The 12321-nt window shown below is 33.7% G+C and overlaps 1 protein-coding gene across 3 annotated transcripts; it reads left to right on the forward strand.

The window, feature by feature from the left end:
- Positions 1 to 34: 34 nt before the first annotated feature.
- On the forward strand, positions 35 to 11814 carry LOC105318538 (lysosomal cobalamin transporter ABCD4). 3 transcript variants are annotated; one of them, XM_066088132.1, is made up of 18 exons: positions 35 to 116; positions 414 to 555; positions 1555 to 1673; positions 1967 to 2094; positions 2333 to 2469; positions 2812 to 2928; positions 3833 to 3958; positions 4119 to 4264; positions 4854 to 4975; positions 5287 to 5378; positions 6121 to 6213; positions 6445 to 6557; positions 7058 to 7168; positions 8158 to 8249; positions 8626 to 8662; positions 8848 to 8950; positions 9482 to 9558; positions 9786 to 11813. In XM_066088132.1, the coding sequence occupies exons 2-18, from the start codon at positions 518 to 520 to the stop codon at positions 9977 to 9979; spliced, it is 1845 nt and encodes a 614-aa protein (XP_065944204.1). In that variant the 5' UTR covers positions 35 to 116; positions 414 to 517; the 3' UTR covers positions 9980 to 11813. The 3 variants fall into 3 exon arrangements, with proteins under 3 accessions (XP_065944204.1, XP_065944205.1, XP_011414032.3); XM_066088133.1 differs by lacking the exon at positions 35 to 116 and having other exon boundaries at positions 270 to 555; positions 6481 to 6557; positions 9786 to 11814; XM_011415730.4 differs by lacking the exon at positions 35 to 116 and having other exon boundaries at positions 270 to 555.
- The last annotated feature ends 507 nt before the right edge of the window (positions 11815 to 12321 follow it).

A 12321-nucleotide genomic window follows, 5' to 3' on the forward strand; every position in this document is an offset into this window, starting at 1 on the left:
AGCACTCCAGTATGACGATCGGAACTCTTTGGACGTCTGCCATTCCGTGAGGTAGATATCCGAGGAGTTCCCATTGCTAAACGAGAAGCAAGCTAATATCAGGAAATTAATGCAAAGTATTTAACTAAATAAGAAAATATAAAATACTCAAGAGAATTACGCATTTTTAAAATAATAAATCTAATTAAGAATTAAGAATAATTTTCAAGCTCTGATTTATTTATTTTTTCTTCCTGATAAGATTAAGACTTAAATATAATCATGTTTTTTTTTTGCATTTCTACGTCGTAAGAATTCACCGAAATACCTACGTTCATACAGAAATGATTAAGATTGTTTTATGATATTACTAACATCAATGCAATAATGTTATGTATTGGTTTCTAAATTTTCTCTTTTTAACAAACCGGAAGCTTCAACAGTTACATAATGCCAAAGTCCGACAGCATGTGAGGACCGGAGACCGGTGTACGTTGGAAGTGACTTTGAATGGTGGGGGTAAAGCTGGACATTTAGAATGGATTCTGGGCTTCAGACACGAGCCAAACACAATAAGTAAGCAATGCCCATATCGAGCTGCAATGCCATTCTTTAATGTGCACGAAATTAAGTTGCATGAATTTTTACACTACAACTCAGTATAATGCACTGTAATGCATAATGGCACATATATGATGACATAATATTTCGTTCTATAATGTTGATTGAATTACCCCTGAATCTATCGTCAGGTGCTCGCCAGGAGCTAACTTGCACCTGTATTCAAACTGGTCTGACTGTTACTACTGCACTGCATACTTTATGTGACATTTACTTGACTGAATACTGTGGTTTCATTAATATTCAAGGATATCAATTTTCGTGGATAAAGTGAAAATCACAGTTTCAATGATACGTAAATTCATGGCCAATGAGCCTATCAATTAAAAAAATGTTAATAGAAATTACACTTCAATGAACACTTAATTGGATCAATGTAATAATGAAATCCATGAGAATTGGCATTCATCGAATATTGATGAAACCACAGTACAGGGTTAAATGTTTTTAAGTTTTGTACGAAACTTTTTGTGTAATTTTAAATTTGTTCATTGTAAAAAGAGCTTGATTTGACAAAAAATATAGTTTTACAGTATGTAATAATTTAAATCTTTTGTTGGAGCACTCTTTTCATTTAAGTTAAATAGTTAGTTAAATCTTTCTTGGAGCAATGAAGACGCATAGGGCCAAGCTTATCTCTGGTTTCTGTGGTGTGAAGCAGACAGGTAATTGTCTAGCTTTGGATGAGACACCAGTCCATCACAGATTAACTCCAAGTGCAAGATGATACCCAATTTTAGCTGGGTGGACTAAACAAAAGTTACAATGTTGATAAAGTACCTCATGTCTATGGGCACAACACAAAACACCGAGTGACCACAATTGGGCTTGAACCAGCAACCTTTGCCATTTGGGTTACTGGCCTAATACCTAGGACCACTAACCATGTGTTCCATATTTTTTGTATTTTTCTTTTAACTTTCCAATTCAATGTCAATGTGTTTTGTTTTTTAGGCCTGTGTTTGGGCTGTTATTTTTTAAGCGGTTTGCTAAACTGACGGGTTACATGTTCCCGTCCTGGAGAAGTGTCCAGGTCCTTATATGTATCTTGCTGCTCATTCTTGGACTTCTGGGTAAGTGACAAATCTTGTTAATAGTATGATTCTCTATATTCTTATACAAAAAACTATGTGGTCTTAGTATGATCAGATACTACAGAATTAACAAAGACACCCATTGACATTAATGTCACCATTGGTACTGTTATAAATAGTCATCAAGGTCACATGTCAGATATTATCAGACCAATGTTTAGGACAAGAAGAATACATAATTATATATATGTCCAACACATTCATATCTTTTGAAAGAAATGAATATTATCTTTGTTCAAGATTATTTTCCAAATTACCATTCTGATTTTCAGAACAAGTGGTGATATTTTATATTGGAAACATTCCGTCCAAGTATTACAAGGTGTTTGGGGATCGCGACATGGCAGGATTTAGGGAAAAAACAATTATGGCTGTTCTCCTCATCACAGCTGAAGCTTTCGTGAGTTTTGATTGAAATTATTTTTTAAAAGATAAAATAAGACAATATATTTGGTAAGACTGTTATTTAAAATAATATTGTTTAATGTTCATCTGTATGTTGTCATATGGTTACATATAAAACATTAATCTTTTGTCAGTGAGTGAAAGTATTCTGTTTAAACAATATGTGTAAGTGATAAACAAAATGATTCAATAACTTGTATGAGCTTTATAAGCCCTGTAGTCTGTTGTAACAGATAAAGGCCTCCACCCTCTACCTTGTTTCTGTGCTGTACATCAAGTGGAGGGGCTGTATCAACGCAAAAATACACAAACTCTATTTCACTGATCTCGTCTATTACACGGTCAATATGGCCGGCAAAATCGACAATCCGTAAGTATTGGATAAAGCTGCCTTTAAATAGTTTCAGTGGTTAAATTCTGAAACATATCTTGATTGATATTGCATTTGCTTTTATTTGTTTTTAAATATTCTAAAAAAAAACTACGGTGCCTGAAGTGCAAGGGACAGGTGATTTTTCTTCGTTATAAACGTAATTTGTTATATCGGTTATCTTCACAATATGTTTAAAATCAACAGGGGATGAAAATCACTTCACTATAAGTATCAATTCATTATAAGTGTGTTTGCTATAAGATTGTTTTACTGTATATTTAAACATGATATATGGTACCAGTACATAGGGATGTGGTGACACATGTTTCTCTCTCCCAGGGACCAGCGGATCACCCAGGACTTGGACAGGATGTGTGACAACTTCAGTCAGATCTTTGCCCCGATTATCATCGCCCCCTTCACCATCGCTTATTACCTGTATAAAAGTGTACAAAGGTCAGATACCAACACAAGTGCACATGTAATATCAAACACATCACAATCTTGTGAGGTCTGGGTCAGTCTACAATTTAGGACATTTCAATGTTTGGACAAGGAATCAGGACTAACTTTAGGTCTCAAATTTATGAAGTAAATTTGAGACATGATTTAAAACTGTTCTAATTTTGAACCAATAGACATGCAGTGATAGATGCGATATTCGACATACCTTTGGTGTGATAATAGATATACCAGTAGGCATCATACCTGGTATATGAAATACCTGTAGTTATTTTCTAAGACATACATTTACCCTGATATACATTTTATATTTTTAGACATGATATTAAATATGTCAGTTTATATGTTATTAGTTAAACCAGTAAATATGATTTAAGATGTACTTGTAGATATGATAATAGAAAGACATGCATGTAGACATGGTACTAGATATACCTATATCTATAGACATTAAATATAGACATGACATTAGACAAAAAATAGTCATGATAGTAGACAAACCTGTAAATAAAATAGTAGACAAACTTGTAGATGTTAGATAATATTGTAAATGTTTTAGATGTATTAGATATACCTGTAGACATGACACAAGATGTACCTGTAGACATGATATTAGACATGATATAAAATATGCATGTACAGTTAACATGATATTAGACATTCCTTTAGACATGATTTAATTATTATATATTCCTGTTAACATGAATTTAGACATAAGACATGTTATTAGATAATTGAGTAAACATGTTATGATACATACATGGAGAAGACATGCTAGACATACTTTTAGACATGATATGATACATACTTGTAGACATGATATTAGACATACTTGTAGACATGATATTAGACATACTTGTAGACATGATATATATGTCAAATGATTGTTTTGTTACAGCACAAGTTACCTGGGTCCTGTTGGTGTCCTTTCTTTCTTTATTGTTGCCACGGTGATCAACAAGTTACTGATGTCTCCAGTTGTTCATTATGTGTTCCGAAGAGAAAAAATGGAGGGAAATTACAGGTGCAGACAAACATCAGAAAGTAGTTGTAAATAGTATAGGCAAAGGAAAGTAGAAAGTATTCCTGCTATGCCTAGTTTAAGCCACTATATTTTCAGATTTGTGAGGTTTATGTATTTGTAATTATGATAATGAATTTAAAACACTGTTATTTTGTTTCAGATTTAAACACATGTTACTAAGAGCTAATGTTGAGTCAGCCGCGTTCTACAGGTCGGGTGAGATAGAGAAGTTCTACACGGATCAACGGCTACATCGTCTCCTGAGAACCCAGCACAGCCTAATACTGAGGCAGTATGCCCTCAATTGTGAGTTCAATGAGTTCAAAGGTCATATGATAACAAGCCTGATACTGAGACAGTATGCCCTCAATTGTGAGTTCAAAGATCAACCAGTCTGATATGTAGGCAGTATGCCCTCAAATTTGAGTTCATAGATAAATAGGCAATGTGCTTTGAACAGTGAGTTCATAGCTCCATAAAGGTATTTAAATTAGGTATAGGTATGCCTTAAACTGTAAGTTCACAGCTTATTATTTAGAGCAATGCTAAAAAAAATTGGAAAAAGTGAAAATTGCTGTTCATTACGAGTTTACATGTAGGTAGTCTCTGTGAATTAATACTCAGTTACATTTATATATTTGTAGTCTCAGTGAATTTATTTGACTACCTGGGAGGAATACTCACTGACAGTTACATTTATATATTTGAGTCTCGGTGAATATATTTGACTACCTGGGAGGAATACTCACTGACAGTTACATTTATATATTTGTAGTCTCAGTGAACATATTTGACTACCTGGGAGGAATACTCAGTTACATTTATATATTTGTAGTCTCGGTGAACATATTTGACTACCTGGGAGGAATACTCAGTTACATTTATATATTTGTAGTCTCGGTGAATATATTTGACTACCTGGGAGGAATACTCAGTTATATCCTTCTTGCCTTCCCGATATTCAATGGAGACTTTGACAGTGTCTCACCCTCAGATTTTTCATCACTCATCAGTGCTGTAAGTTTTCTTTCTTGTTTTTATGATAATTCTTACATATATCATTTAGGTCAAAGTAATGAAAAGCATCAATTAATTTGAGTAACACCAAAATTTCATCTGATCTGCAAACTCACTTTGCTATGTTAATAGGTTTTATTTTTACAATGTATATACAATAACAAGTAATAACAAGTACATATAGTGAAATATAGTAAAATTGCATTACCCATGTTTTCATCCCCATGTATTCCATGGTTCATGGAGGTATTAAATGCAAAACAACCATAGGCAATGCCTTATTCTTAGTACCTTGATTTTGTCTATTTTAGAACTCCTTTATCTTTATGTACCTCATCAACTGCTTCACTCGTCTGATTGATCTATCATTAAAAGCAGCAGAAGTAGCAGGTAATGCTCACAGGTAAGGCTAATAGCCCCAGGAACACAGTAGGTGAAATATCCACAGGTAAGGCTAATAGCTCCAGGAACACAGTAAATGAAATACCCACAGGTAAGGCTAATAGCCACAGGAACACAGTAAATGAAATACCCACAGGTAAGGCTAATAGCCCCAGGAACACAGTAAATGAAATACCCACAGGTAAGGCTAATAGCCCCAGGAACACAGTAAATAAAATACCCACAGAAAAGGCTAATAGCCCCAGGAACACAGTAAATGAAATATTCACAGGTAAGGCTAATACCACAGGCACACAGTAAATAAAATACTCACAGGTAAGGCTAATAGCCCCAGGAACACAGTAAATGAAATACCCACAGGTAAGGCTAATAGCCACAGGAACACAGTAAATGAAATACCCACAGGTAAGGCTAATAGCCATAGGAACACAGTAAATGAAATACTCACAGGTAAGGCTAATACCACAGGAACACAGTAAATAAAATACCCACAGGTAAGGCTAATAGCCACAAGAACACAGTAATGACATTGAGTATAATCTCACATGTAAGGATAATTCTTTGACTAAGGCCAGTAAGGGCTATACTTTGTTGTACTGTCATGAGTGGTATTATATGAATGAATATCTCTAAAACTATCTTTCAATTTTTCATATTCAATTCCAAATAAAGTTAAACATAAGTGAAACTGATGTGAAATAAAATTTTGTTTTTAACCTACATATTTGTACCTATTTTGGCAGAGTTGGAGAGTTGATAGAAGAATTACAACAGGTAAAAGACAAGCAGAGGACCCTTAATTATGTCAAGGACAGCCATCCACCAAACCCTGCCAGGTAACCAATAGATTATCTAATACTGTAGTTCTAGTGCTTAAAATAAATGATATTTCAACTTTATAGACATAAAAGGATGGGACAGCAGACACTGTCTCTATAAGCCCTCTCCATACTTCTTGTGCCTATGTATTTTGTTGATCAGTGTGCTTCAGTATTCAATGTCTTATGTTCAATATACACTGTCTATTGTTTCTTAATAAGTTTTTTCATCTACAACATTTGTTTTAGTGAACAAGTTGAATTAACAGATATCAATATTGACAGCCAGATGACCCAGAAAGCTCTAACCGTGTCAGAGCTTACATATGCCCCACCCAAGTCCAGCGACATTCTCTGTAAAAGTAAGTCATCATCACCAAGGACGAGTCGGTAAGGTCAAAGGGTCAAAGGAATCTAAGATCTGATGCATGAAGAGATCAAATCTTTTGCTTTATTCCTGGCTCCCAGTAGCAAACCTTCCTCAGTCATCAGTCATTTTACTATATACTCTGAGTTTTAACCTGTTACCACAATTCTCATTCTGCTAGTTAGTATATCGGTAAAACAAAGTCTAGTATGCTCTGTACCTTGTTAAGCTGCTACTGTAGGCAAGAGAATGCAGTTTATGGAAAAAAGCTTTGATTATGTAACTGTGTAAGCTAATACTGTAGGCAAGAGAAAGCACTTTATGGAATGGAAGCTTTGATTATGTAAATGTGTAAGCTTACACTGTAGGCAAGAGAAAGCACTTCATGGAATGGAAGCTTTGATTATGTACATGTGTATGCTACTATTGTAAGCTAGATAGCACTTTATAGAATGGAAGCTTTGATTTATACAAATACTGTTTGTTTTTGCACAGATTTAACATTCCAGCTGGAGGCAGGGGTCAACATCCTGGTGACTGGGGATTCAGGGTGTGGCAAAAGCTCCTTACTGCGGGTCATAGCTGGTCTGTGGCCTTCAACAAATGGTATGATACGTTATGTCTCTCTCATTGCCATAAGAACAAATGTGACCTTCAGCCAATGGTATGATACATAATGTCTCTCTAAGTACCATAGGAACAAATGTAGTCAGAGCATAGCTGGTCTGTGACCTACAGCCAATGATATGATAAATAATGTCGCTCTGTAAAAGATCTTAATTTGTCCTTAAACATGATTTACGGAGTTAAAACTCACCATGGGAGAAACCTGTAATGGACTGGTGTCCCATTCAGATGATTCAACTTATTTCATCCCTTAAGTGCCACAAAAACTGGATATCAGCTATGGCCCTATGTGCCATAGGGGTTGTAAAGGATTTAACTTAATAACAAGTGTTTGTTATTTGTTTGTTATTTCATACTGTCATAGTACACTTTGACATTAACACTAATATCAAGAGAACATACATAAAGAAGCAAGAATCCTTCATTGTTCTCGCATTATCACCAGTGTGAGATTGGTTTGTCCGTTGTGAGACAGCAGTGTGAGATTTTTCTGTCTTACACTGTGTATTACTACACTGTTTTAAAACGTAAACAAACATTGTCTGCTGTAGGGAAGTGCAAAATTGTGGATTGAGAATATCTATTAAGTAATTGTTTTGCTTTATTAATTACAAATTATCATATTTTTAATGAAAAAAACTGGCATATGCTCTCATTTTGACTTGCACTATTTGAAGCACGCGGAGGGATAAACCGAAAGTAATCTTTTGAATGTCATAACAGAAAGTTGTCAAACATCATTTTTTTTCAAGGTAATACATGTATAATGCGAGAAAAATGATCATTCATTATATACTCGTGTTGAATAGGGAAATTCCACCTCGGGGCAAAGCCTCGTCCTAGACCGTGAATCTTGTCCACTCTGTGGAATTTCACTATCCCACACTTGTAATAATGAATGATTCTATTAATCTTTTATCAAATTTCAACTACAATGTACATATTAGATAAACTAATTATTATTGCAGGCAGTGTAAGATTTCATGAAGTTGTGAGTCCTAGTAAGATTCTGTTTCTACCACAGAAACCCTACTTCACAGACGGCACTCTGAAACAACAGGTTAGTCACATGTCACTAGCAGTCTTTACATTAGTTAAACAAGTACAAGTACTTAGACAAGTACTGTAAGTGACTGGGACACGAGTCCCTCACCTTTACCACAGACAAACAAGTAATCAGAATGACTTGTTCATATATTGACATCTACCTGTATTTGACCTACAGAATAATTTATACTGCATACATGGAAATATTTGCCCCCCAATTACAGACTGGGCAAATTCCAATGTCTCAAATTATCTCTCTTTTAACACAACTATGCCTTAGCAAATTCAAGAAGGGGTGAAACCATAAACAATTGAAGAATGGCTAAAATAATGAGGGGCAAAAATAAGCCTGTGTACAGTAACTGTTTATTTACATGTATGTTTTACAGGTTATTTATCCCCTGAAAGAAACAGACCATGGCTCAGGTAAATTCTTTATCTTTTGTGGCAAAGACCAACCATGTGTACCTTGCACCCTGGTATAAACTACACTGTATATAACATTTGACCTTGTAAGCAATATCTCTGGGGTTGTGGGTTCAAACCCTGATATTGAGAGACTCTATTTATGTTTAGGTGATGAATATAAATGTGTACATTGTGGATTGTAGTTTCTCTTGATGATGAAACCATTCACCAGTACGTGGAACTGACAGGATTACAGACCCTCACAGAGAGGTCCTTGGGGCTGGAAAACTATTCCTCCAACGATTGGTAGGTTTAACTTGTAGTCCTGAAGGAATTGGTAGGTTCAACTTGTGCTCCTTCAACGATTGGTAGATTCAACTTGTTCTCCTCCAATTATTGGTGGGTTCAACTTGTGCTCCTCCAACGATTGGCAGGTTCAATTTGCACTCCTCAAGGGATTGGTACGTTTTACTTGTATTCCTCCAATGATTGGTAGATTCAACTTGTATTCCCCCAATGATTGTTAGGTTCAACTAGCACAAAGTTTCTACACATACTTTTATATGTACAAATAAGACTTTACATCAAAGATTCAACTGAACAAAAATTGGAGAGGGATTATAAAAGCTTCTGTATACATGTATTACATGTCTCTGAAACTGTTTAAAATATGCTATAAGTTTTTATTATATCTACGTTTTACCTGTATTTACATATATCAGGAATGATTTGGAATGTTAATTTTGTTACATTTATGTTTTTACCTGAATATTACAGGCATCCGGAATTATTTAAATGAGACATTCCTAATATTTAATTTTTTTCTGATTATTCCAGGTATCAGGAGCTGTCTCCCGGTGAGATGCAGAGACTGTCTTTTGTCCGTCTTTTCTTCCATCAACCCAAGTTTGCAGGTGAGTTATCTCACCATGATATAGATATTGGACATATATAGACATCTATTATTGGTTATTGTCTTGTTTGCAATAACAAAGATGGATGTACATGGTCATTTTGTTATGGTTAGGACTGTATCTTAACCATCCTTGCAAAATAATATTTTATCATTAGATATTGGTTTTTGTTCAGTAATTACAAAGTCATATGATTGTATATTTAACTTTTGCTTTTGGTATAACAGTATTAGATGAAGCGACGAGTCAGATTGGAGTGGACCTAGAGCGGGTGTTGTACTCCAAATGTCAGGAGCTGGGGATCACTCTGATGAGCGTGGGCCACAGGAAAACCCTCCGGGAGTTCCACCAGCTGGAGCTCCGCCTACAGGGGAGGGGCAACTGGACAATTCAGCCAATCACAGACAGTGTTATATCCTGATGCCTGCCAAACATAGACACAGTAAAACAAGTTTCATTATGTAGTGCAGCAATGATGTGATGATTATATTTGTCATGTAAACTCATTGGAGAAGGTTAACTTTTTAAAATTTCTTTTATTTTTTGAGGGCATTTTTATTTTTTTTTCCACATTTAAGAATCATGAGGCATTTGTTTATCTTTAAGAATATATATTTTGTAGAAAATATTACAAGTTACATATACAGTAGGTACTTAAGTAAATATTGTGGGATCATTTATATTTTTGTTAGAACCAAACTTTTCATAATTGTCCTACATACACAGGACCTTGTGGATACGTGAATAGAATGTTTTCATAATAAAAACATTAACTCTTTCAGTGTTTTAAGGTGAAATAACACACCTAGAAAAAGTCACTGAAATTAACAGTAAATTATTTGATTATGAAAGTTGTAATGATAAACAAACTGTACATACCAGTATGTCAAATACGCGAAAAATTTGCAGTTTAGGTTTAAAAATTGAATGTCTAAAAAAATTCAATTCAGTAAGTAACAACAAAAGCCTATAAGGGAATTGAACTCGGGATGTACAGATCACAACCCCGGCTTTTTATCCATTCAGCTATGGAGTAAGTTACATGATGCCGTCGATAAAATCCTTTAATAAAACGAAATATCATTTGAATCAGAGGTCTGCCATTTTGTAATGATGTGTTATTCCACCTTAATGGTAATATATAGGGGTTTCTGCAAGCATAATCACCAATTTTCTTTATGTTTTTTATATGGATACACATTAAATAATGTAAATTGTAGCAAAATACCATTAATTTGTTGCTAAGGGCAACTGTTGTCTTGGTAATGGAGACCAGAGATAGAAAAATAGCAAATCATAGCAACTTTGAAGTAATATTATTATAGAAAGTAATTGCAGGTTATACAGTGTATAAGATATGAAATATTAAATATTAGATAAATTAAATAATCATACTTCAAATTAAAAAGAAAACATTGATGGGGCAAATCAATATCTAAAGAATATTACCATAAAAACTTGTGATTGTTTTCAAAAAATGATTTTTTTATATATTATTTTAATACCACATAAGTTATCATTAAATTAAACTAGCAATTTGCAACTGTTTCTATATGTACATGTTTGATCAGAAAATTGACACATATTGTTATGATAACAAGGTTAAAAATAAGAAAAAATGAAAAATCATGCTATTCTGGAAAGCGAGAATGCTTGTTTTTAACACAGTTTAGAACAATTCTTTGTAAATGGTACCAATTAAATCTAAGAAATTTGATCTTCCATATGATAATTAAACTGTATGATCCAACTATGTATATTTATAAGCGTTATAATTTTGATTGACACAAATACTCGCACACATAATGGTTTCTTAAAGATTTGGTCCTTTATTGGTCTTCCATTTCATAAAAAGTTACATGTAAATCAAGTTGGTAAGCATTTTCAAATTTACTTGTATTGAATAATAATAATTTCAGGTATTATTGTTTTTAAATTTTTTAGCTTCACAATCAAGAATTTGTATTGATGATTTGATGTGTGTTATACTAGCATAAACATCATTATAGCATGAGAGTAATATCAACAATGGACAGTACTGGGCATGTTACAGATGAATCTATATAGAGATTTTAACTCAGGAATTCTGTATGCTTTATCTGAGATTTCTAATTGTTTTCTTGTTAAGTGTGTGAGATATTTGATACCTGTTTTTGCTGTGGTTTGTTTATAAGGAGAGATTTGTGTATACCCATCCAATGGGATGTCTGTGTATTGATTGATATAGGTATATAAAATTAATAAACCAAAAAATTTTTGTTGTTTTGTACAAGTTCGTTTAGGTAATGAAGATGATTACAAGCTGATGTTCTTAACTATCTGTCACTTACTTTGAAGCCAGTAGGTTGTATATTCTGTATGTGCTCAGGTGTTCTTTATAGAACAGACATATTTAATGACCATGACCTTTGTCAAACAATCTGAGGTTAAGGGCTGCTAACTTATATGTCATCTTTTTCCGATATCAAATAGGTTTTTTTTCTATTTTCTGATAATAGATGATGATTTTAGATTCAGAAATGTGAATTCTTGATATAAAAACAACCATTTTTTAAATCAAAATTTGTATATTTGATATTTAAAAAGATATTCTGATATTTAAAAAGTGCAGAAAAAAATATTTGATATCATAAACATCATTTTTGATATCAGAAATTCACATTTTTGATAAAAATAAATGTTAGTTAATGTATGATATCGACAGTTCTTATTTCTGATTTCAAAAATCCTTTTCAGATACATGTTTCAGAAAAGGATTTTTTT

The sequence above is a fragment of the Magallana gigas genome, chromosome 6 (genome assembly GCF_963853765.1).
Source record: "Magallana gigas chromosome 6, xbMagGiga1.1, whole genome shotgun sequence".
In the NCBI taxonomy this organism is placed as follows: domain Eukaryota; kingdom Metazoa; phylum Mollusca; class Bivalvia; order Ostreida; family Ostreidae; genus Magallana; species Magallana gigas.

Bases quoted from the DNA above. Each gene is read 5' to 3' on its own strand.
- LOC105318538 (XM_066088132.1), top strand. From the start codon at position 518: ATGGATTCTGGGCTTCAGACACGAGCCAAACACAATAA. The intron at 556-1,554 runs GTAAGCAATGCC...TTTGTTTTTTAG, and splicing joins ACACGAGCCAAACACAATAA to GCCTGTGTTTGGGCTGTTAT. The intron at 8,250-8,625 runs GTTAGTCACATG...TATGTTTTACAG, and splicing joins ACGGCACTCTGAAACAACAG to GTTATTTATCCCCTGAAAGA.